Source organism: Lissotriton helveticus, chromosome 12, assembly GCF_964261635.1.
Source record: "Lissotriton helveticus chromosome 12, aLisHel1.1, whole genome shotgun sequence".
Taxonomy (NCBI): Eukaryota; Metazoa; Chordata; class Amphibia; order Caudata; family Salamandridae; genus Lissotriton; species Lissotriton helveticus.
In genome coordinates, this window is record NC_136073.1 from 423,852,073 (window position 1) to 423,878,182 (window position 26,110).

Below are 26,110 nucleotides of genomic sequence, written 5' to 3' on the forward strand. Positions count from 1 at the left end.
TCGCGTGATGCCGCTCCGCCGCGCCGGGATGCTGTGGCAAAAAGTTTCCGGATCCAGGCTCACGCCTGGGGCTAATTCCACGTGAAGGAATCTGCGGCTAGAATCGTCTCTACCAGATACATCGTTACGGAAGGTAAGTAACTCGTACATCTGCGCAGATCAGGGGTTTCAGTCTTCTCCTATCTCGACGACTTGTTGTTGAAGGCGGGCTCGCCCCAGACAGTCGTTTCCCAACTCTAGATTACGGCCGACCTCCTGCATTTGCTGGGGTTCTACATCAATGTGCCAAAGTCACACCCGATTCCCTCTCAGAAGCTCCTCTTTATCAGAGCAGTTCTGGACACAGCGCAGTTTTAGGTTTATCCTCCAAGCAGTGAGTCCAGGACATTTAGGCTATGTTTCCGATCTTTCGGCCCTCATCCTGGGTTTTAGTCAGGAAGACCTTGAGGCTGCTGGGCCTCATTGCCTCCTATATCCTGCTGACCAATCATGTCAGATGACATATGCGGGCTCTGCAGTGTGACCAGAAGTTCCATTGGGCGCAGCATCAAGGGGACCTGTCCGAGTACGTCCAGAACTCGGAGGGCACTGCACAACAGTTGCAGTGGTGGCTCATGAACCAGTGTTTGGTCAGCGGCAGATCCCTCTTCCTTCCCCAACCGGAGCGCACACTGGTGACGGATGCGTCCTTCCTGGAATGGGGCGGCTTCATCGGAGAAACTGAGATCAGAGGCTTATAGTCTCCGGCGGAGTCCAGGCTCCACATCATCCTTCTGGAGCTCTGGACGACCCTACTTGCACTGAAGGCATTCCTTCCCTCTGTGAAGGGGAGAGTAGTGCAGGTGTTTACCGACACCACCAATTCCTTGTGGTACTGCAACAGGCAAGGCGGGGTGGGGTCCTGGACCCTATGTCAGGAGTCTCTGCGTCTCTGGACATGGCTGGAATGTCAAGGCATTTCCTTGGTGGTTCAACACTTGGCAGGTTCTTTGAACGCCAGGAGGACAAACTTAGCCGCAGGTGCATGATGGATCACGAATGCCATCTTCACTTAGAGGTGGCGCAAGGTCTCTTTCAACAGTGGGGAGAGCCTTGGTTAGATCTATTCGCCACCGAAGAGAACGCGCAATGTCAGCAGTTCTGCGTGTTGGAATTTCCAAGGCGGCACTCGCTCGGCAACGCTTTTCGTCGCAAGTGGAGGTGTGGCCTATAGAATGCCTTTCCGCCTGTACCACTTCTACCCAGAGTGCTGAAGAAGATCAGGTGTGGCCAGGCCCAAGTCATTCTTGTGGCCCCGGACTGGGCTCGAAGACTTTGGTATCCTGAGCTCCTCAGTATGAGTTTGGATCCCCTATCAGACTGCCTCTTCGGGAGGATCTTCTGTCGCAGCAGTCGGGGACGGAGCTCCACCGGAACCAGTCCAGCCTCTACCTCCTTATGTGGCGATTGAGCGGCGACAGTTGAATTAATTTGACTTGCCTCCTGAAGTCTGTGATATCATTTTGGCAGCCAGGCTTGCCTCCACTAAATCGGTATACGCCTGCAGGTGGAACAAATTTGTGACATGGTGCACAGCAAAGGATGTAGATCCCCTTTCTGCCCCTCTTTCAGAAGTCCTTTTGTTCCTTCCTTCTTTCTTTGGCCCGGCAGGGCTCTGTTCTGGGCACTATTAAGGGCTACCTTTCAGCAATTTCGGCCTCTCTCAGGCTCCCTGATCAGCCCTCTTTTCAAGTCATCTGTCGTAAATAGATTTCTCAAAGGCATTACTCACCTTTTCCCTCGTATTCCATTTGTGATGCCACAGTGGGACTTGAATCTGGTTCTTATTTGATGTGCGTTCCTTTGAGCCGCTTCACAACTGTCCTCTTCGTTTACTCACTTTGAAGACTGCTTTTCTGGTTGCCATCACCTCCGAGAGGCACGTGAGTGAGCTCCAGGCTCTTTCCTGTAAACTAAAGGTTGTGGTCCGCAATTGTTCTTCCTTCTTGGTAAAGGTTGTTACTGCCTTCCACATCGGGCATACTATCATCCTGCCAACTTTTTTTCCGCCTCCATACCCTTCCAGAGATGAAGAGAGGCTCCACCCTCTGGACCCCGTGTGCTCTCATTTTACCGGAATTGCACACAACAGTTCCGGGTGGATGACCAGGTCTTTTTTGGCTACATAGGCGCCAAGAAAGGCCGGGCTGTACACAAGAGGACTATCTCCTTCTGGGTCGTCTTGTGTATAAAGGCCTGTTATTCTCTGGCTAGGGAGACTGCCGCCTCTACTGCATTGGGACAGACATTAGTTAGTGATAGATTCCTTACCACCCCACCCATCCTCCCCATTCTGCGAACTGATTTCTAGGGTTTATGTCATCCCTTTCAGGGCCCTGGTTTCAATATTCCAGTGGTCAGTATCTTGCATGGTTCTCCCTTCCTGGCGCGGAAAGTCGTGTACAGAACTGACGTCTTCGCGCAAGGGCAGCATCTAAGTAGCTGCCGCAACGTCACCCCGGCGATCATGACGCCTACGACGTACGCGGGGCCGTACGACACCACCTTCCGACTGCTGACAAAAACTTTCCGGATTAATTCTGACGCCTGGTGGTGATTCTATCTTTAAAGCCAACACAATTCTTTTGTTTTTCAGATATTGGGCAGGGCTGGTCGACAGATTTTCCCCTGCAGACACAAACATTTAACCCATCCCTCTTGTCATTGTTCCAGCCTTGCATTTTATAATGACCTAGTAAATTGAACCTGGTTTAGTCCTTTTATTATCTGGCTCCTAAAAAACAGCTTGGTCGTTTTAGAGCACTCTTTCCCTTCCCTGCATCCCGGTGGAACTGCAACTGGTTCTAATGTTTGATGTTGGATATTCTTTATATTTAACATGGCTGCGAGTCCTCAATCAACTCTGTCAGTTTGGACCTTTTGGATTTGAGTTTAAAGGCATTATTTGCTTCTTAAAATATTAAACCAGAGCCTTCTGTTTACCAAACTTTCTCTTTATTTGTTGCTATGTCATACATGCCATTTGATAGGATCAGGTGGGAGAGACTGATTTTTGTAGGGCAAAACAGAATTATTTTAGCGTCTTCTGCTTCTATGTATGTCAATGGGGAAAATTAAGAGCCCCTAATTTTTTCAAAATCATCCTCTTTTCAAAACGCTGGCAAGTATGCTTTGTCATACATGTGAACCATGCCAACATTTTAGAACAGGAAGAGTTTGAACTATTGGCATTGTAAATGACAATGCCTTTCATTGATGTCTTTTAAAATCCTGCAAGCAGGGCATAAAAACGCTCTTTGTACTTTTAGTCTTGCTTACGATAAGCAAGGCTGGCAGTAAAAGATGAGTAGTTCCTGCCAGCCTTACTCCGGACAGCACAAGATCTCTATTTGCACAGGGAAAGCCATTTTCTCTAGCATATCAGTTTCTTATACTGTATCTTTTAAAATCATCGTTATGTCTTGTTATTTACTAGTTCCTTTGGTAGCAGGTCTTAAAAGTCCCCTCTTGTCTGCCCTGTCCTTGTCTCTACTTTTATGTTGGTACCTTGCTTTATCTGAAAGAAACAGGTTAGTATTAGATTCCTTACCTTAGAATATCCCCAGGCGTCAAACTGGATCAGGAAAATTTTGCGTAGCAGTATCCCTGCGCGTCGGTAGGCGTCGTCTGCAGCTCCGTGTCCATCGGCGGCGGCGCCGGGATGACGTCGTCTGAGTACTTAGATGCCGCCCTCGCGCGCTGACGTCAGTTCTTCTTTTTTCCGCGCCAGCAAGCGCAGGTCCGGAGAAAGTGGTACCCTTTAGTCACTTTTTGACTAAGTTTTTTTCTATCCTTTTTGGATCCGTTTCGTGTCTATGACTCCATCGGTGTCGGTAGGGATGCCCGGGTTCAAGCCCTGTGCCGACTGCAACCGACTGATGTCGGTTACCGACCCCCACCGCCGGTGCCTACATTGCCTGGGGCCCGACCACGATGACAAGTCGTGCCCCAACTGCCGGACCTTGACGTCGAAGGCTATGCGGGAGCAGTCCCGCTAGCACCTCGAGCTCCGGCAGTCGGCCCCGCGCCGCTCGAGGTCCCGGTATGGAAGGAGGTCGAGGGACAGGTCGCGGGGCCGGAGTCAGAACAGCTCGGCGAGTCGACACCACTCGTCGGGCTCCAAGTCCTCAGGTAAGAGGCACAAGAAGTCGAAGAGGCGACATAGCTCTTCTGACTCCCCGCGAAGCGGCCGGGGGTTTGGGTAACACCGCCCACGTGGCTCCACCGGAGCCGCAGGCATCGCGGCCTGCTCCATACCCGCCGGTCCCTGGGCAGAACACGACTCCGAAGGAGATCGACACCTTCCTCATGGCCATGAAGTCGCTCTCTCCTCCGTCGGGTTCCGCGGCGCCTTCGGGCCCAGCGGACCCGACTGGGAGCCCACGCGGGCCGGGAGCCATCGGGTGCTTCGGTCCCGACGCCGCAAGGCCCCACTGGATCCGGTTCCGGATCCGGGTCGCCGCTGGTCGACCCATAGGGTGTCACCCCCGGCGCCGTCCTCGGACGACGCCGTACCTGGTCCGACCCTAGGTCCGTATCCGGCATCGGAGCGGCTCGACGCCGCATTCGGCGCCAGCCGAAGAGCAATTCTTCGAGGATCTGGGTCCATCCTTTATTCCTGAATTTCAGGACGTGGCCGATGAGGGAGACTGGGGGGGGGGGCTGAGGACCCCCTGGCACGTGAGTGCCAGTCATATGAGGACTGGACACAGGAACTAGGGGAAGCCAGTGGCCTGGATACCTCCCCAGACACTGGCTTTGTCTGCCCTCCTACCGTGGCTACGGAGGAGGGGGCAGCTTATAGTGTGGTGCTGATGAGGGCAGCCAAGGCCTTGGCTCTTGAGCTCCCCATTGCAACAGTGAGGTCCAACATCCTCACAGAGGTCCTTTAACCGCAGGTAAGCTCCCCACAGCCTCTATTGCCGTTTAATGAGGCTCTCACAGACGTCCTGTTGGGCACTTGGTCCAGGCCCACCACAGGCCCTCCTGTAGATAGGAACGTTGCTAGGCGCCACCGCCTAGCTCCGAGCGACCCTAGTTTCTTGTCCACCCACCCCACCCCGAGAGTCTGGTTATCCAGGCCTCTACCTCCCAATCCGCATTCCCGACGGCACCACCAGATCGGGAATGCAACAGGTATGAACAGTTCGGAAAGAAGATGTTCTCCTCCCTTATTTGGGGTTGCGGTCAGTCAACACCGCGTGGTCCTGGGCCGTTACACCCACTCTCTGTGGGATACGGTTGCGGCCGTGCTGCCAAAGTGCCCGGGCGAAATTCGCTCAAGCCCTTGCGGAGGGAAAAGACGCAGCGCGGTACTCTATTAGATGTGGACTGGATACCACGGACTCGCTAGGAAGAGCGATTTCCACGTCTGTGGCGGTTCGCGACGCGTGGCTGAGGTCCGCCAACTCTTCAGCCGATGCCCAAAACACCCTTATGGACATGCCGTTCGGTGGCAAGGCAGATCATGGGCTGGAACGCTTCAAGGACTCCAGGGCTACGGCCAAGTCCTTGGGCCTGTCGGCCCGCGCCAGCAATCTTCTGCCCAGCGCACCTTTCGTGGCCACGGAAGAGGTGCTCCCCCACGTCCTGCCAGCCACGGGCCGCAGACTAACATTCAGCGCAGTGGCGGACGTGGTTACCGTCGCGGCGGTAACAGGGGACAACGGCGCAGCCAGTCCACATCCACCCCCGCAGCATCCGCCTCAAAGCCTTCCAAGTCTGAGCTTTCAGGCCCATTGACGCCAGTGGGGGGGCAGGGTTCGCCATCATCTCCTCCACTGGCGCTCCATCACATCGGACAGGTGGGTGCTGCAAATCGGCCGAAGGGGCTACTCCCTCCCCTTTGAGGCGACCCCTCCAGCCATGCCACTGCAGTACCACCGCGTGTCGGGGATCACTTGCAACTTCTGCAAGAGGAAGTTACGGCCCTCTTGGCCAAGGGGGCCATTGAGCGCATTCCTGGGCCAGAAGTAGGGTGTGGTTGCTATTCCCACTACTTTGTCGTTATAAGAAGGGCAAAGGGGGCCTACGCCCTATCTTGGACCTCCGGAACGTCAAAGGCTTCCTCCGGAAGGAGAAGTTCAAGATGCTGACTTTGGCTCAGGTCTTAGCTGCCCTAGACCCAGGAGACTGGATGGTTGCGTTGGACTTGCAGGACGCCTATTTCCACATCCCCGTCCTGCCGGCCCACCGGCGTTACCTGCGGTTCACGGTAGGCCAAGAGCACTTTCAGTTTACCGTGCTCCCCTTCGGCCTTACCAGCGCCCCACGGGTGTTCACGAAAGTGATGGCGGTGGTCGCAGCTCATCTGCACAGGTTAGGGGTTTCAGTCTTCCCCTACCTCGACGACTGGTTGTTGAAGGCGGGCTCGCCCCAGACAGTCGTCAGCCACCTCCAGACTCCGGCCGAACTCTTGCACCTGCTGGGGTTCTCCATCAATGTGCCGAAGTCGCACATGTGTCCCTCTCAGAAGCTCCTCTTCATCGGAGCGGTTCTAGTCTCCGTTTCGGGTTTATCCTCCCGAACAGCGGGTTCGGGATATTCAGGCTCTGATTCTGATCTTTCAGCCTTTATCCCGAGTCTCGGTCAGGTTGATGCTGCGGCTTCTGGGGCTGATGGCCTCCTGCATCCTTCTGGTGCATCACGCCAGGTGGCGGATGCAGGCTCTGCAGTGGGACCTGAAGTTTCAGTGGGCCCAGCATCAGGGCAACTTGTCCAACCATGTCTTGATCTCGGAGGGCACTGCAAGACAGTTGCAGTGGTGGCTCACGGACCGCGATTGGGTCAGCGGCAGATCCCTCCGGAAAACGTAGTTGTGACGGACGCGTCCCTCCAGGGCTGGGTGGGCCACATGGGAGAGGCGGAGATCAGAGGCCTCTAGTCTCCGGCGGAGTCCCGGCTCAACATCAACCTTTTGGAGCTGCGGGCGATCCGGCTTGCACTGAAGGCATTCCTCCCCTCTGTCCGGGGGAGTGTAGTGCAGGTGTTCACGGACAACACCACCGCCATGTGGTACTGCAACAAACAGGGCGGGGTGGGTTTGTGGACCCTTTGCCAGGAGGCTCTGCGCCTCTGGCAGTGGCTGGAACATCAGGGCATTACCCTGGTGGTTCAACACCTGGCAGGTTCCCTGAACGCCAGGGCGGACGAACTCGGCCTTCGGTGCATGATGGATCACGAATGGCGTCTGAACTCTGACGTGGTGCAAGGCCTCTTTCAGCAGTGGGGAAAGCCTTGGTTAGATCTATTCGCCACAGAAGAGAACGCGCAATGTCATCAGTTCTGCGCGTTGGAATTTCCAAGGCGGCACTCGCTCGGAGACGCTTTTCGTCGCGAGTGGAGTTGCGGTATGTTGTACACCTTTCCGCCTATACCACTTCTGCCCAGAGTGCTGAAGAAGAAGATCAGGCAAGACCGGGCCCAAGTCATCCTTGTGGCTCCAGAATGGGCACGAAGATACTGGTATTCCGAGCTACTCAGCATGTCAGTCGATCCCCCAATTCCTCTGCCTCTTCAGGAGGACCTTCTGTCGCAGCAGCAGGGGACGGTCCTCCACCCGAACCTGTCCAGTCTCCACTTATATGCGTGGAGATTGAGCGGCGGCAGTTGAGTCATTTGACTTGCCTCCTGAAGTCTTTAATGTGATTCTGGCAGCCAGGCGTCCCTCCACAAAATCGGTATACGCCTGCAGGTGGAACAAATTTGTGGCATGGTGCACAGCAAAGGCTGTGGATCCCCTTTCTGCCCCTCTTTCAGAGGTTCTCCTCTTTCTTCTTTCTCTTGCCCAGCAGGGCTCTGTTCTGGGCACTCTAAAGGGCTACCTCTCTGCCATTTCCGCCTTCTTGAGGCTCCCTGATCAGCCCTCTTTGTTCAAGTCCCCGGTTGTAAATTGGTTTTTGAAGGGCATCACTCATATGTTTCCTCCTGTTCCTTTCGTGATGCCTCAGTGGGACTTGAACCTTGTTCTGACTTATCTGATGTACGCTCCCTTCGAGTCCATCACCTTGCCCACCTTCTTTCCACCTCCGCATCCCTCGAAAGAGGAAGAGAGGCTCCACTGTCTGTACCCAAAACGTGCGCTCTCATATTATCTGGATCGCACACACCAGTTCCGGGTGGATGACCCAACTCTTTGTTGGTTACGTGAGCACTAAGAAGGGACGGGCGGTGCACAAACGGACCATTTCTCGATGGGTCGTCTTGTGCATCAACGCTTGTTACTCTCTGGCTAAATAGGTGCCTCCTGTGGGGCTACGTGCCCATTCCACTCGAGCCACAGCGGCTACTACTGCCCTGGGTCGGGGAGTCCCCTTGCAAGGCATCTGTCAGGCAGCTACGTGGGCCTCGCTGCACACATTCGCAAGACACTACTGCCTGGACAGCCAAGTCCGGAGAGATGACTTTTTCGGCCGTTCCGTTCTCCAAGACTTTCTGGTGTGATCATTGGTTCGCAGACCCACCACCGGGGTTGGTATTGCTAGGGTATCTATTCTAAGGTAAGGAATCTAATACTAACCTGTTTCTTTCAGATGCACCAGTTACTTACCTTCGGTAACGATATATCTGTAAGAAACAGTAGTTAGTATTCGATTCCTTACCGCCCCACCCATCCTCCCCGTTCTGCGAACCGATATCTAGGGTTACGGTCATCCCCTTTCAGGGCCCTAGTTTCATGGCACCAGTGTTGGTTTTTATCATGGATCTGCGTTTCTGGCGCGGAAAAGCTGTGTATAAGACGTCAGCGCGCGAGGGCGGCGTCTAAGTACTGCGACAAAGTCATCCAGAAGCCGACGACAGACGCGGAGCCGCAGACAACACCTACCGACGCGCAGGGGTACTGCTATGTAAAATTTTCTGGATTCAGTCTGACGCCTGGGGATATTCTAAGGTAAGGAATCTAATACTAACTACTGTTTCTTACAGATATATCGTTACGAAGTTATGTAACTTGTGCATTGGGTCAAATGCATAGGGGGTTGACTAGAGCAGCCACCTTCAATTTAGGCTGAAGTGTAATACTCTGGTATTCAGTGTCATGAGGAGTGCTCTAGAGTCCAGGCACATTTTCCCTCCCAGAAGTGTTCATGCCTAAGTGAAAAGAATGTCTTCAGCACTCATTCATGGGACATAGTCTTGGATAGACAGAGCATAGACTATCTGGCCAGAATGTTTCTGGCCCCCATTGACATCTAGGATCATAGACAGACTTTCAAGACCATACCCCTGTCAAAGATATGTCACCATACCTAGGGAGAACATTATGCAAACTAGTCAATCTTAAGAAATCTTAAATTGCAGGTTTGCACAAACCCGGAACTGATGAGAGACGCTCTCCAACTACTAGTTTGTCTTACTGGTGCTCAAGGAGTCTGCTTCTCTCCAGGAATCCTCGCTAGGACCTGAACAACGGTCCATGGGTTGGAACTGCATTCTAGGCGCTATTAGTTTGCCGGGCGCTGTGTGAACTCTGCATAGGAGCAGGAGTGGTGGAAGGGGACATAGCCTGACTTTGAGGCGCATCACTGTGTTAGTCTCAATTAATCTTTTTTTCCTCAGTTTGTCTTCCCAGTTTAACATCACACTGCAGTGTCTCTCTGTGTCTCTGGTTTTAACGTGGTGCCTGTTTTGTTGCACTTTGAGTTGTGCTGGATTCGCCAAAATGGGGATTGTTACTTTAGCCTGTAATTGTGGGTTATCGGCGAGAACAAAAGACAACATTGAACCTTTGAACACCAGTGGTTTGGCAAGCTGGCAATAAACCCTAATACAAGCACGGTAGATGCTAGCCAACCTCTGGCTGCGTAGTAAGGGGCAGTGGACCCCCTCAAATGTCTGGGGCCCGGTGCCACTGCAACTGCTGCGCTATTCGCAGTTACACCCCTTGTCCGCATACAAAAGCAGTGAAAAGATTTTATCTGCGATGTCCCTGCAAACCCTTGTCTGCTTTTGTTCTCTCCCTCACATTAGCCTGGCAGTGCTAACGTGGCACTTCGGCATCTAGTCGTGGTTTCTCCTAAACAAGGAAATCCAACAAAATATTTTATTTTACATTTTAAATAATTGGACAGTTTGGCCACTAGTACTGCCCCCCCCCCCCCTTACAGTGCTATAAACAGTCCAGCCTCTGCTTAAGCAAACAAAGCATTTTGCATCACTTGGTGCGCTCAGCAGAGAAGCCATAGAGATAATTATCAAGTAGTCAGAACCCTTTTACAGTCCGGATTATTTCATATGCTCAGCAACAAGGCCACAAGTTTGCTGTTTTAACATTAAGCTACTGATGTTTATTAAGTGGGAAACGTTTTAGCCACTGACGATTGTGTGCCTGGCAGGCATTACGCCCGATCACGTTTGTGACTGTGTATATACTTTGCAATGTGACCTATGTATTAATAGGCCATTTTGGAAACTGTACATTCACAAACAATAACAAAATCACCTGCCTAATAATTACTAGGTGAGGCAGGTTACAGCCCGGATTAGGAACAAAAGCTGCTGTGGCACAAATGTTAAAACCAATCTCACACTCTTCCTCCCCTTTCTCTACCTCTATTTTCATCTCGTCATTCAACCATCCACCAATCCATCCACCCTCCCACTCATCCAACCATCCCATCCATCCAGCTAGCCACTCACCCACCCATCCACTCATCCATGCAGCAATCCATATTCACTCTCACCCTCTCTCTCTCTTTTTTTCTCTCTCTCTCTCTTTCTCTCCCACACACTCTTACTCTAATTCTATACCTCTATTTCTCCCTCTCTATCTGTCTATTTTCCTGAAGCCTCCTCCGTGCCATGTGCAGAAAACATTGGGGAGCTTAACAAAGTGACCGTGGCGCCAGCAGTGACCTCTGGTTTTACATATCCAGCAGGGGCACATGCAGCCTGCTCCTCCCTACGCCATGTTTCTGGTGTTGGTATCTGAGCAATGTTTTGCAGTTGGGTCGCAAAACAACTTTTTGACCCGGAAAGACATTTCTGACTCCTAAAAAGGGTTTTACGTATTTCAAAACACTCTTTTGCATTTGCATACTCTGTGATTTTACTAATAGGATGTTTGCCAATACTGCATTAAAATGGCGAGACCAATTGGCATGGCCAATGCTTAGTTTTTGTTGCTGTAGGTTTATGTTCAATTTATTCACGTAATGAGTTAACTGCTGTGCTGCGAATTGCCAAATAATAGATTGACAGTGTACGTACCGTATCCAGACATGGATATTTTACATGTAGTCCTACAGGTCTGGGCCCCATGCAAACTCATTAGAAAATTGCTTCATTAGAAACGCAGGATTTTCTCTCTGTTTTAAAAGACAGAAAATAGGACTGGCAAGTTACGCGTTTTGAAGGCAATGAGGATAAATTATGCTTTTCAGAATGTTGGTTGAATTTAATTGATTGTCGTTCAGCACTTCATAGTTGTTACATGTTTGAGACGAGACTTAATTGCCTCAAACTGTAAAGCGCTCTGATATCCTTCGGGATCAAGTTCGCATTATATAAAACTTTATAAATAAATACATAAATAAAATTCTAAGGTAAGGTATCTATCACTAACTAATGTTTCTTACAGATATATTGTTAGAGAAGGTAAGTAACTTGTTCTTCAAAGGCGTCTCTCACTTGGGGACGTGTTCCACGTAGGATTGGGCTCAGAAAGTATGCTATCCGTAACTCCTGAGCATGATCATTTGTCCTCTGATCAAGCTGTTTCTCTTGAAAGATCCCCAGATGCACTAGCATGGCAGGATTCTGTACCCGAACCTACACCTTCATGCTTGAAAATTTAGCAGACATGCAAGTTCTTTCAATCTTCCTCCAGATGTTTTTAATGCCATCTTGGCAGCCAGGCATCCCTCAACTATATCTCTAAATGCCTGCTGTTGGGATAAGCTTATGGCCTAGTGGTTTTCTAAACTGATCAACCCACTCCATGCCATGCTGTCCCAAGTTGTGCTGTTTGTGTTGTCCCTATCCCAGCAAGGCTTGCTTTGGGAACCGTTAGAAGGTCCATTTAAATTTGGTTCTCACATTCTTCATACGTGCATGCTTTGAGCCTCGCCACAGTTTTTTTCTATGGCTCCTTACATTCAAGTCAGTCTTACGTTGGTGCGGCAGGGGAGCAAGTCACAGGACCTGTCTCTTCACCTGCCCTACACTACTTTATACCCATACAAGCTGGTTCTGTGGACTCAAGCCTTATTCCTTCTGCAGGTAGCGACTCCTTTTCATTTCTGCAAGAGCATCACTCTCTCTGCGTTCTTTGATCCCCCTCACTCCTCCTCTGAGGAGGAGAGACTTCACCAACTGGATCCAAAAAGGGCTCTGAGCTTCTACATTGATCATACCAAAGAAAACCAGGTGGACAATCTGCGCTTTATCATATTATCTGCAAAAAAGTCAAGGATGTGCAGAATATGGCCATCTCAAATTGGAACATACTCTACATGAAGATCTATTACACACTCGCCCAATAGCAGCGCCCTGGAGATTTGCAGACTCATTCTACCAGAGCCAAGACTACTACCTCTGCATTGGAGTGCAGGGTGCCTGTTGACATTTGTCAGACTGTTTCTTGGTTGTAACTCCATATGTTCACAAAGCACCATTGTCTAGACAGTCAGGTTCACTGGAAACCGCACTTTACCCGCTCAATCCTTCAGGACTTTTTTGTTTGAGACAGTTCATAAACAACCTCCTGGAAGGTACTGCTCTGGTATCTAATCAGAAGGTGAAGAATATGCTGTTACAAGTATCTATCTGAATCAATCAATCAATCGGAGTTTTAAACTTGCTACTCACCCGTGAGGGTCTCAAGGTGCAAGGGGGGGAGCAGCTCTAGTCAGGCGAAGAGCCACGTCCCTAGGGTGTTCCTGAAGATGTGCATGGTGGGGGCCCGTCTGATCTCAATCGATAGCTCGTACCAGGACTTGGCCGCGACGTAGGAAAAGGTTCTTCCACCCGTTCATGCTCTGCAGATGCGCTGGGCTTCGGCGAGGTTGGCGGATCGGAGGTTCCTCTTGGGTACGTGGAAGGAGATTCTATTGTTGAGATATTGGGGTCCGGAGTTCTGGAGGCAGTTGTAGGCATGGGGAGAATCTTCAAAGTTCCTGCCTTCTCAACGGGGAGACAGTGGAGGTTCTGCAGGTGTTGGGTGATGTTTGTGTCGAGGGATGCAGAGGACGGAACTGGCTGCGATTTTCTGTGTGGTCTGGAGTTTGTGGAGCAGAGACTTGTTGATCCTGTCATAGAGGGTTTTTCCGTAGAATCCCGACGCAGAGGGTGTTTCCGTAGACCAGTCTGATCGTTATGAGTGCATGGGTGACTGTCTTCCTTGATTCTGTGAAGATCCATTTGAAGGTCTTTTTTGAGGATGCGGAGGGTGTTGAACCAGATGGAGGCGACTGCGTCAAACTGTCTGGTCATGGAGAGGTAGGAGTTGAGTATGATGCTAAACCTTTGGGCGTGGACCGTGGGGATGAGAGGGCTGCCTTTGGCGTTGAGTCACCAGGTGTTGTCCCATGCAGAGTGGGAGGGCCCGAGAACGAGGACCTCAGTCTTCTCTATCTGAAGAACAACTTAGGTTAGTTTGGCATTTCTCCTTCTAGTAGAGACTCTATGTAACCGCATGTTCCTCACTGACCCTCCCTGTCCTATGAACTGGGTTTTTTAATCTGTTAAAATTCCAGCATAGAGCTCTGCACACTGGCCGCGATTTACCTGATTTTGGCTATGTTTTTGTCGGCACAAAGGAATCCGAAAACAACTGATGTCCGCTAGTATGGGTGGCGGCTATATAGGCCCGCACACATCATGTCTGGCCCTTAATGACAATGCAGAGCTGCCGGCGCTCCGGTGTACTGCTGTCTATTTCACGGATAAAGTTTGAGTCCTTGGGGAATATTCAAAGGTTAAGAATCTCGTGTTTAGATAGTCTGTATCAGAAAGGGTATTACTGAAGTACATTGTTCTTTGGCTGCCGTATTTACTTCACCTTCGAGAAATTTTCACAAACAGCAAAGAGGTTTTGTAGGTTTCACAAACAGCAAATCGGTTTTGTAGGTTTGATGGGCACTTTCTTTGGAAGGGGCCTTCCAAGTCAAATCTGCCACAGTAACCCCAGTCGTCCTGGCAGGAAAGCAACTAGGGGGATGTCAGCAGACTGCTTTCATATTTCCCAGGCTGTAGCATGAAAGCTACTTTGGAGGGGTTCTCTTGTTATTCCAAGATTTGCTTTATGGGTCATGGAGCTATTGGCATTTTACTTTACAAATGACTGGAGTATAGTAACATCAGTCCATTAGATTCTGCGATAATTCAGTTTGGTACTTCAAAAACTAAGTTACTGTTAATGACCATTCCCACCTCAAATTCTCAGGTGCAAACCATTGCATTAGAACGGTCTTGAGCTGATGACCCCTGACTGTTTTGCATTACATGAACAAAAACAAGTTGAAAATGGGGGCCATGACTCACATGATACGGTGCAGGAGACCCCCATTAGTGTAACTGGACCAATCATTACCCATTTTCATACTGTCGGTAGGCCCTAGTAATCTCTAGTATCCTCAAAATTATCCAAATTATCAGAGCAATCATGGGTCACAATTCAAAAGAAGGGTTTTCCTAAGCTTGCACCTAGCCTTCTTTTGTGTTAAATTCCCTGACTTTCTCTCTTAAGACCGGTAATCTGTGTAATCAAATATCCATTTGAAGAACAGATTACTCTAAGGATGTAACAGTGTGTTCTCGTGGATACTATATTTCCCACAGATCCTCTGTCCCCTGCCTATCCTCTCCCCTCTGAGTGCTAATGAATGTTGTTCTTCAATAAATGTTTTTGATATTTGTAACTCTGCTTCTTTTCCTCCAAGCCTCTGGAGGAAGAACATCCTTCATAAAAAAAATTACTAAAGTTAAGTACTTTTTGCTTTTCTGAATAATAACATATCTATGTTCTACTTCACTTTCTTGTCATTCAGCTTGCGTCTTTGAAATGTTTTACACTGAGAAACTATTAATCTCTACATGATGATTGCAACATGCAATTGCGTTAAAAATATTTAATAACTAACTTGCATATGTTTTGTCTGAGGAAAATAACTGAAGAGCGAAAAGGTGTATGATGAAATCAGTTTTGTTATTTTATGATGTATTTTCCGTACTCTTTATACCAGTGTGCGCTATCTTGTTAACAGAACTCATAAAATTATTTTTTTAATTTGAAATATTTCTGAAACTCCTCTTACTATTTTTAAATTGCAGACTTGGTGGACTCAAACATTTCTATTCAACCAATTACAGAAGAGCGAGCCTCTAGGACCTTATACCGAATTGAACTCCTGAGGAAGGTGCGAGAGCAGGCTCTTCGACATCCTCAGCTGCTTGATCGTTTGAAACTTTGTCAATCAAACCTCGACCTTCCTGCTTGGTGGGAGTGTGGGGCTCATGATAAAGATTTGCTACGTGGAGCTGCTAAGCATGGGGTTAGTAGGACAGATTATCATATACTACTCGACCCAGAGCTCTCTTTTATGATGGCCCAGATGAAGTATAATCAAAATAAAGTGGCCCAATCAAGAGCATCTACTCCACTTCTACAGATGGCATTGGCGGCTTCTCCTCTTACACCGCAGTCAAAGCATCAAGATACCAAAGGGAACGCAGCTGAAGATGGGAAGCTTAAAACTGAAAATTCAAAAGAGGAAATTCAGTCTTCTGAGGAAGATCGTGCATCCACAGACCAAACCAGGCTAGTTTTAAAGCCTGAACCTGTGAGCCCAAAAGGTCTGATGTTTCCTCAGGCTACAGAGCAGAAATCTCTTTCTAAAGCTGAAACGGACAGGCGCATGGTAGCAGCAAGGACAGAGCCATTAACTCCAAACTCCACTTCCAAGAAACGAAGAGTCCGCAAGAGAGGGTCTGGGTCAAGTTCAGATTCAGACTCTGATTCCAATAGATCATCCTGCTCATCTCGGTCATCATCTTCTTCCTCTTCTTCTTCCTCATCTTGTTCACGATCACGATCAGGGTCCAGCTCTTCATCTTCCTCCTCCTGTACTTCAACATCCTCCTCGTCTTCATCCTCATCCTCATCTTCCTCTTCTTCATCTGAGAATAGCAACAGTGATAATGAAGAAACACAGAAACGAGGTAGGTACAAATAGTCCTAAGACATACTCAGTTCATGTGTTAAACTGTTTAGGTTTAAATATTTTATCAAGCAATGGTGCATAAAAAAGCATTTTGGTGTACAGAGTATTTATTATAAGTTTGTTTCCAGAGATTCTATTTTCAGTACCTTTAGTTTAATTCAAAAGATATGAAACAGTGCTACAAGAACTTGCCTAATCCTTCCCAATGGTTTTTCTGTCTGTTATACAATTTTATTTCAGCTAGCCTTAGTTTTAAATAACTTTTCTGATGGATACTTGTAACCACAGATTCCTTACCTTTTGAATACTGCCAGACCGGAAATTGAGATTTTTTCTCAGCAATGCCATCACTCGCTGATAGGTGGCGTCATATGGCTCCATCTCCAGTCTGTCCCACCCTGAAAGTGATGTTGGGGCCACAATATAACCACCATCTCCGCACGTTGGCGTCCGTTCCTTTGTCTGTGCCTTTCAATGTGGAACTGGAGCAAGCTCGCTCGCTTCTTTCACTTGACAGTAACTTTTTAGTGTGTGCAAGAGACTTTTCTCCCCCAAGACTACATGTTCCAAACCCTGCAAACATTGCTGTAAACAGATGTCAGTGACAGACCTCCACGAGGTCTGTCCCTAGTGTCTGGGCTCCTCCCTTGATTCAAAACTGTGCACTGCCTACTCCTTGTGGAATCCGAAGTCCTTCCGGGACTGCAAAACCAAACTCTACATCGTGAACCATTGTAGAAACTCATATTAGTCCCAGCCTAAGTAAAGGTTGCAACTTCATTTCTGGTCCAGAGGATGATCCAGAAAGAGATTGTTACCCACTCGAATTTGTTAGTTGAGTCCTACTCCAAAAAGAAAAACAAGTCATCTAATCGCGACTCCCCTTTTTCTCTTTGAGAAGTCATGAAGACATTAGGGTACTTTGCGTACCTGTTTACTACCTACCCTACCTCCTTCCACTGACCCAGTTCCTTAGCTGGTTCTGATGCAGCCCAAATTTCTGGGTCCATCGGCGACGCCACAGCAGATCTAGGCTTTCAAAGAATCCTTGCTGCCCATTTTTTGTACCTTGTCTACTCCCTCTGGTGTGCCTCTGAGCCCCATGGATCGGAGTAGGCCTTCAGTCGGATTTCCACTGGTGGATCTGTCCCTGATGCAGACTGTGCCTCCTGACTCTGGCTTTGACACCTTCCTTAACTCCTCACACAGCACCAAGACCCATTCCTATTTCTCATGCATCAATGCCAGCGCTGACGTCAAAGGAAGAATCAATAGAACTTTCAGACTGAAGCAAACCCACTGCGCCCTCAGATGAAGTTGCACCCTTCTCAACTTCCGCCAATCAGATTCAGATAGAACACTTCCTTAATACAACATTTTTCTGATCCCAATCCATGCAATGACTGGAATGATAAATCCAACTTTATCATAATAAAATCCTCTGTTTGGCATGTTTAACTGTAGATAGACTTGCTGTGCATTCTCCTGACGTCTAGTGTTGGGCTCTGATGTGTGCAAGTTGTTTTTCTTTAAAGATGTCTTTTCGAGCCACTAGTTATAGTGACTTCACCTTTTGCTAATAATGTGCATGGGCATCAGCTCTATTGTTAGATAATTTTTTTCAGTCATCGGGATCACACCTGTTTCTGTGAGCTCCTATGCATCATCACGTGATGTTCTTCCAGGCACTCTGATCTGTTTGTCGTTAGAATTGACAGTTGTGCTTACTCATCTTGTCCATCTGCCACGTATCCTTCTGACTCTGCATTGCAGTCAACCACTTCCTTTATTCAGGGCCTCCATCACTTTGGCATACAAATATGTCCACGTGATGGAACGGACTCTGTTCCATTTCTGCCCCACTTACCGCTCTAACTACCCGTGGACAAACTTGCACGAAGTCTGTAACCTTGGTTTGTCCCACAACCATAGAAAGGACTCTTAGGGAGTGTTCTTCATATTTTGAAATAAAACTATTCAGAACTGCTGAGCCTGTGCCCATTGCATCAGCTACTATGGTACACAGACGAGAGAAAAAGGATACTCGGACCTCTTTGGGGCTCAGAATGCTGAGGCTCCCGAGCAGCTGGAGGCTTCAGGTGCAGAAATGGAGCAGACATTCTCAGTGAACAGTGCGGAATCTGGTGCTGAAGCAGATGAGTCACTACTGGCTCATGGGTCGCAATTGAAGACAGTCGCACTGAGTACCACTTTCTCGAATACCATTCAGTTCAGGAAGGCGACAGTTTTGAGCTCCCTTGTCACCCATGAGGCCTCTGGTCTGCCACTGCTTCATAGCCATGGACGGCACCAAAAACGCAAGACTGACCCGGTGACCGCCCACACCTCAGCGCCGAAGTCCTCCTTGAAGCCTCACGTGTCAACATCTACCACTGCCTTGGCGCCGAATACACCCGCCAGGCCTCCGTTGGAGACTAAATATTCTTAGGTGCCATTAGATAACCGAAAGCCCCCTGCTCCGAGCAGACAGATTTACACAGCTGCCTCCTCCACTGCTTAGAGGATCTTGGCCTGCCAATTCTTCAGTGGCTCCAAAAACAGCTCAACACCGGGTAGCAACGCTTCCACATACAGCCTGACACTGGTTGGATCCTCACCAAGCCTCTCCATATACCCAAGGACCTAGTTCCTTCACAAGAGGAAGTTGACCTTTTCAGAAGGCCCTAAAACCACCTGTGGAGCCAACGCCCTAGAAGCCTCTGCGCCATGACAGGAGTACCTCCCCACTCCCTGAATTACCTCCCCCTCCTCTCCCTCTGCTTACCTCTCCTCTGCTACCTATGGACACACTGCACATTCACCGCAGGGTTCTTTACATTATTTGACAAGTGGGCCATCTGACAAGTGGGCATCCGCGGATCTCCTTATGACATTTATGACACTTTATATGATCCCCATGCCAAGCTGACACTGATCTTGACTTAGGGGTGTGGACCTTTAAAAAGAAATCTACTTGGCCAAGGGACAAAATGTTAAAGAAATCGGCTTGCCTTGTGTACTTATTTGCTTGTCCTACCTACTTCATAAATTACCCAGGTAGGTCTTCACAGAGATAGCGTGCGCCGCAGTCAATGTAACATACTGTGCAATATATATTTCAAATGCCAGTACAATTATGCAGTGAATAGTAAGGCACCCTTAGATGCAAATGTTGTACTGGCTGTGAGAAGTTGGCCTGATATATGATGTTCACTAGTTCTAGTGACCACCTTGTATCAGTCCAAGCAACCCTTATGGTGATTGGTTGTAAGTCAACCTTATAGACCAGATCTGGGAATGGAGACTTTGTTATCCCAAGCTTCAAACTTGCCAGAATGGGTGGGCGGTCTTTCGCTCATCTAGGGCCCAAGCTCTGGAACGCTTTACCAGTTGCTCTAAAATTGGAGAATAACTTGCTGCTGTTCCGGAAGGGACTTAAGACCTTGCTTTTTGAGTGATCTGCCCGTTGTCCTGGTCTGCTCGATATTACCTGATACTTCTTTATTCTTGAGTCTATCCCTAGCGCCGGGAAACCCACAGCGGGTAGCTGTTGCTCGTTACAAGTTAAATAAATAAATACAAATAAATAGACCAGCTATCCTAATGGTAGCGTGGACAAAGCAGTCTTAAGCTAAACTCTTTTGGCATGTGAAGCCGGCTGTATTACCATATGTAACCCCTTGAACACCAAGTGAAAGGACACCACACAGGATATATATTCAAAATATATATGTATTTATTACTACAAATAGTCCCCTGAACTCTTTATGAGCACAAGAGCAAACACGTTAAAACAATTCAATTGATAAGTATACAAAAGTTGCACAAATATGGATAGGCCCTGGTGGCCCCTAAAACCATATACTAAAGAAGTGGTATAAGTACCACGAGTCAAAAGGAAGCAAGGCCTAGGGCCTTGGGAATAGCTGGGGCTATGTTGTACTAACGCAAGTTAGGAACTAGGTGGCCCACGGGATCTGCTTTGCAGTGCGCAAAGTTAGGAGCAATTTACATTGAAGTCAATGGATGCGTAAAAGTTAAAAAGGTGAAGGTAGGGAGTCTTCCGGTCAGTCTAGAACTTAACCCTTTGGAATCTGGACACTAGGAGTCTTAAACTACTCGGGGGGCACCGGAGTGCCAGCATTACCTCACCCACAGGAAGCGGGTGCAGTGGTGCCAAAGTGTGTCGGGATTCTGCAGGAGTTCAGATGGAGCCTTGAAGTGTTGATGCTGCAGGCGACCTGATGTGAAGAGTTCCGGTGGATCCAAGGATGGATCTGAAGTGATGAAGACCTGAAAGCAGAGGGGACAATGTTCACAGTCACTAGCCAGTGACCGGCGTGGAACCAGGAAGGAACCAGGCGTTGTCGGGTGCCAACAGGTGCAGTCGTGAAGCTTGTCTCTTCAGCAGCGTGGACTAGGCGACGATGACTGTGGTAAATAAATAAATAATACCCTATTTTTGACTAGATTTATAACATAACAGGTAGCTCAATAAATAAGAGTCAAGATTCGAGGTAGTAGGAGTTTCTGCAGGTTTATTACAGCATAAGGACAGGATCAGGACAACCTGCATGGGAATAGGACAATAAGGCCCGGCAGCTGCCGGGGCTGGGTCTGGGATGAGCGCGCTAACATTCAATAACAAAACACAGGCATATATACATAGCGCGAACACATAGCATTACATTGCAGTAGGCGTAGCAGTGGGTGGAGCAGAAGGCGTGACGCGTAGCAGTCGCGAAAGATAACAGTAAAAAGAGGTGTAACTGGGAGTATACATAGACATGTGATGAAAAACGTAACAGAATATGTCATGAATGGGCGGAAACATAGGAGGGGGCTACCTAAGGAGCCGGGACCTCTAACCTAATGGTGCGCGAAAACTGGCAATGACGTGTTACTAGGAGAAGCTGGGGGCTACGAACTCTGTGTTAGGAGCAGAGACTAGAGTCTGGAGGGTCGGAGCGACATGTACCTAAACCCTATCTAGTATCTGATGTTTAGGGAACATGTTGATATAAACTAGAAGTCATGAGGGGAAAAGCTAACTTGATTCTAAGACTGGACCATGCATTATTCTACATGTAGTGCGTGATGAGGAATACTAAATGACCATTAAATACAGTATTTCTCTAACATGGGGACGAGAAGGCTAGACAATGACGGAAACTATTGATGCAGTTCAGTAGCTTAGGAATGCAGAGGAGGAGTACTGAACTGATAACTGGAACTATAACATACTTTTGGCAGACTCAGAGGCAGAGCCAAGCTGCACCGGGCACTGCGAGGCAGGAAGTAAGTGAAGGGTCGAGGATACAGGTGGGGGCTGTATCGCTCCTCAGCGAGGCTTTCAGGAGACAGGAGCTGAATCTGATGTCCGGGCCCTTTTGAGGCCTGGAAACGAGGACTTTATTATGGAATAACGTGCACACTGGGAAACGTGGCAACATAACTTTACCTAGGCCTGATATTCGTAGTATTCACGAGGACTGGAAACTAACATACTAGAGGTGGACACAACTGTAATTGCGTCATTAATCAGACATGGGGAATAACATATGCATATTGGTCATGCACACATAACATATGATGGATGAGGCGTAGGGACACAGAACATGGCAAAATTTACTTTTCCACATTCCCTCCTTGTCACTACGTTTCCATCAGGAAACATCAATTTTCATGATACCATCTATCATTTCATACAGTACCATTTGCTCGTCTCGAATTGTCTTGGAACGGGATTTAGAACGGGGCTTGGGACTAGGAATACAAGAGGTAGCACACATGCTGCAAATCGCAGGGCCACATTGTATACAGAGGCAGCAGCTAAATATGATCGCTACTGCAATACCTAGAAAGGACAGGACTTTCCATCCCCAGGCGGAAATTATATTCCAGAACCAACCTGACCATGTCCAGGTGCCTGGATCTTGATGTAACAGATGGGCAATTTTATGGAGTCTGGTTATAGCTGAATAAACAGACGGCGCGTTATTTGGAATGAAAATGCAGCAACTAGATCCGATGACTCTACAGGCCCCGCCCCTATCGGCCAGTATGACGTCAAGGACGAGACGATTTTGCAAAACGACAAATCTCATAGCAGATTGTTCTTCGGTTAGGTTACCTAGAGCAGAGGCAGTCTCATTAACCACAGCTTCAAGGGTTCTTGTTAACCTACGGATCAGTTTACTATTCTGGACAGGTCCTACAAAGAAGAAGAAACCTTTATTGAAATCTGTATACTGTTCTAGAGTAGTTTCAGTATAATCGACAATTGGGGACTCCCTTCTATGTCTAATGTGTACTAGATGTGTGTTTCTGTGATAATCAGATGGGGCTAGGAAAACAGGTGGCAGTAGGAAGGCAATGTAACAGGTTCCCTCCCAATCGAGGGGCAGACGAACATATGCGGTTTGACCACAAATGAAATAAGAATGACGTGAAGCTTTGAAAACTGATTTCCCACTGTCACTATACTTGATAACAGTAGTACATTCACTATGTCCTACATGTACAGAACCATAATTACGGACACACAATTCGCCTTTGACTGGTAGTACTGAAATAGCAGGTAAGTCTGGAGTAGTATCAGACTGAACATTCAGGACCATGAAATTCGACGAATAATTACCTAAATTATATACTTCATTTTCTAGATCTAAACCTGTTCTGTGGGGGAGACCTTGCTTGTCTGGAAAACATGTACTGTTAAGAAAAGACATATCTGTTGAGGACGACGTTAACGTGGACCATGCTCCACACGAACCATTGTGTGAGAATGGATAAGGAAACAGTGGCAGAACTCCCTTCGGTGTCTGAAAAGGGGGGAGTCGACCACACACCCAACAATTAGTGGCATTGCTGGTCTGGTGTGAATAATGTAACATACGGATAAATGTGTTGTTGCGCATAGCGAGGCGGTAAGAATATTCGTGAGGAGGCAGATCACTAAACGTGTGCTCTACTGTAGCATTAGCAGACATATTTACATGAGGAACTGGTAAGGAGCTAGAACGCATAGCTGGTGCAGGAAATCATTATGCTGAGAAATAATATGAAACTCAGAAAAACGATACATTTGATTGAACTTTGACTGACTCTCTCACTATGGGGGTCTATTTTATACATGTCAGAAACAATTTAACCGTTTCACCTAGGGGAGGACTTATACAATCAAACTGACTGACTTATTTTACTAGACCTTAATTTGAGCTTATACTCCTGTTGCGGAGTTTTCTCTAACAAGGGAGGGGTTGTAATAATGTCTTGTGCGGGACAGTCCTTTAAAACAATGTTCTGGCAATCTTTCGAATCCTGGAAATCCTTGGAAATGTTTCTGGAGACGGATTTCAATCCATTGAAAAGTTTTACATGAGAAAGATGGACCCACCCCTTCCTGCCTTCCAACTTGACGGCAGTTCGGGTGGTCAAGAGGACCTGGCGTGGCTCCTTCCAACGTGGTTCCAGCGGACTTGATCTGTCGAAATTCCGGACCATCACAAGGGAGCCTGGAACGATCTCGTGCGGTGCCACCTCGGTATTGTCCGGAAAGGCGGCAGCAACCTGTGAACGACATGAGTTGAGGGCAGACATCAAGGAAGCTAGGTAATCTGTCAGCATATTACATGAAACATCGGTAATACTTCGGGGTCTAGGAGTACCCCACATGTTAGGGGGGCGGCCGAATACGACCTCATACGGGGACAGACCTGATCTGGAATGTGCGACCATGCGCATATAAAACAGAGCGACTGGCAGAGCTACTAGCCAGTCTACACCTTTGTCTTTACAGACTTTTGCAATGCGGATTTTCAGAGTCTGATTATGTCTCTCTACGAGACCGGCTGCTTCAGGATGGCGTACACAATGGAACTTCCACTGGTACCCTAACAAAAGGGAAACGTGTTTCATGAGTTCAGATGAAAATGGCTGGCCGTTATCAGAATATACGACTCTAGGGAAAAATTCACGAACCAACTGCTTGGCAGTGGTCGCGGCTGTGTAATCTGGGACTGGATATGCCTCTGTCCACCTGGACAAAGCGCATACAACTACAAGGACATACTTGAAACCTCGACATCGCTCCATTTGAATATAATCCATCTGGAGGACCTCAAAAGGGTGGTCAGGGGGCTGGAAACCACCTTGTTCCACCGGGACACTTTTACCTGGATTAAACTGACAACATATCATACAGGTACGGACTTTCTGCTTGGCTGCAGCTCGTAAATGCTTGTTGAACCAAATGTTCTGGATACTGTCTAACATAGCTTTTTCTCCTAAATGTGCTGGACTATGTGCGGTATTGATAATGACTTGAACCATAGAATCGGGGAGAAACCATGTGGCTCTACCCTTCGTTAACCATCCTTGATCTGTCTGGACCCCTCCTTGTTCGGACCATTTCTTGATTTCATCGGGAGTAGCATGTAACTGGATATCTATGACATCTTGAGTAGGGTCCTTAACTGTCATGCATATAATCGGATCTGGAGTATGTGTCAGGTTAACTGGAATGGCTGGAGTCTGTGCTGTAAGCTTGGCTGTGCGGTCTGCTAGATCATTACCTTGAGAAATAATGTCTGTAACTTTCGTATGTGCTTTGCATTTCATGATAGCAATGGATGTCGGTAAATGTATGGCATCTAACAGGGCTTGAATAAGGAGACCATGCTGAATCTTGGTTCCATGAGAAGTCATGAAACCTCTCTCCTGCCAGAGCACTCCGAAGTCGTGTACAACTCCGAATGCGTAACGTGAATCTGTGTAAACATTAACTTTCAGGTTCTTGGCGTGTATACAGGCTTGTGTCAGAGCGACTAGCTCTGCTGCTTGAGCGGACAGGGTGTCAATACGGTGTGTCTCAATAACTTCAGTGTCAGTAGTCACTGCATACGCGGCGACTAGTTCTCCTGTACTAGTTCTCATACATGAACCATCTACATAAAGTGTCAGGTCGGGATCTGATAACGGAATGTCTGTCAGGTCTTGTCTTGGCTTTGTCGTAATGTTAACTACTTCCACACAATCATGTGGGTCAGAATTTGAATTAACTGATGGTAACAGTGTAGCAGGATTCAGAACGTTGCAGCGTCTAATTTCTATGTGTGGCTGGAACAGTGTCAATTCATAACCTGTTAAACGTGCAATTGTCAAGTGCTGAGTTTGTGTTCGGTTTAAAAGAACTTCTACTGAATGTGGGACTTGTACTGTCAGGGAATGTCCTAAAACTATGGAATCACTTTGTCTGATAGCTAGTGCTGTGGCTGCAACTGACTTGAGGCACGCAGGCAACGCCTGGGCGACTGGATCTAATGTGCTCGAGAAATAAGCACAGGGCTTGTATTGACCTGCTTGATCTTGTGTGAGAACAGATAATGCTGTACCTTCCCGTTCAGTAACGAAAAGTGTAAAAGGCTTACTGTAGTTCGGTGTAGCTAGAACTGGAGCTTGACATAGGGCTTTCTTTAACTCATTGAAACTAAGTGTATGGTCAGATGTCCAAGGGAGGACAGTCGATACGGCTGCCTCCTGTGTTGTTAACTGTATCAGTGGCTTGGCTAGAAAGGCATACTGGGGAATCCATTGTCTACAATAAGAAGTAAGGCCGATAAAGGCACGTACCTCCTTCTGGGTTCTGGGCTGGGGAAGACTCGCTATTAACTGGATACGGTCGGGTGTCAACTGCCTACCCCTCTTGGACAGCAAGTGTCCTAAGTATACCACTTGCTGGACACAGAATTGAAGCTTCGAAGGTGACACCTTGTGCCCCATCTCGGCCAGAAAATACAGGACTGTAAGTGATGCTCGCTCGCAAGCACGTTCAGAACGGGCTGTGATCAGGAGATCATCGACATACTGGAGTAGGGCAGTGTCAGTTGGCATGTGAATGTTGTCTAGTT

At 48.1% G+C, this 26,110-nt stretch overlaps 1 protein-coding gene across 2 annotated transcripts in view; it reads left to right on the plus strand.

Moving 5' to 3' along the window:
* Positions 1-26,110, plus strand: part of CHD9 (chromodomain helicase DNA binding protein 9) — a 2,123,706-nt gene that overhangs the window by 1,674,474 nt on the left and 423,122 nt on the right. For both annotated transcript variants that reach the window (XM_078670246.1, XM_078670247.1), the window contains exon 33: positions 15,310-16,197. In XM_078670246.1, coding sequence (XP_078526372.1) covers positions 15,310-16,197 — 888 coding nt within the window. The remainder of the gene's footprint in view (positions 1-15,309; positions 16,198-26,110) is intronic.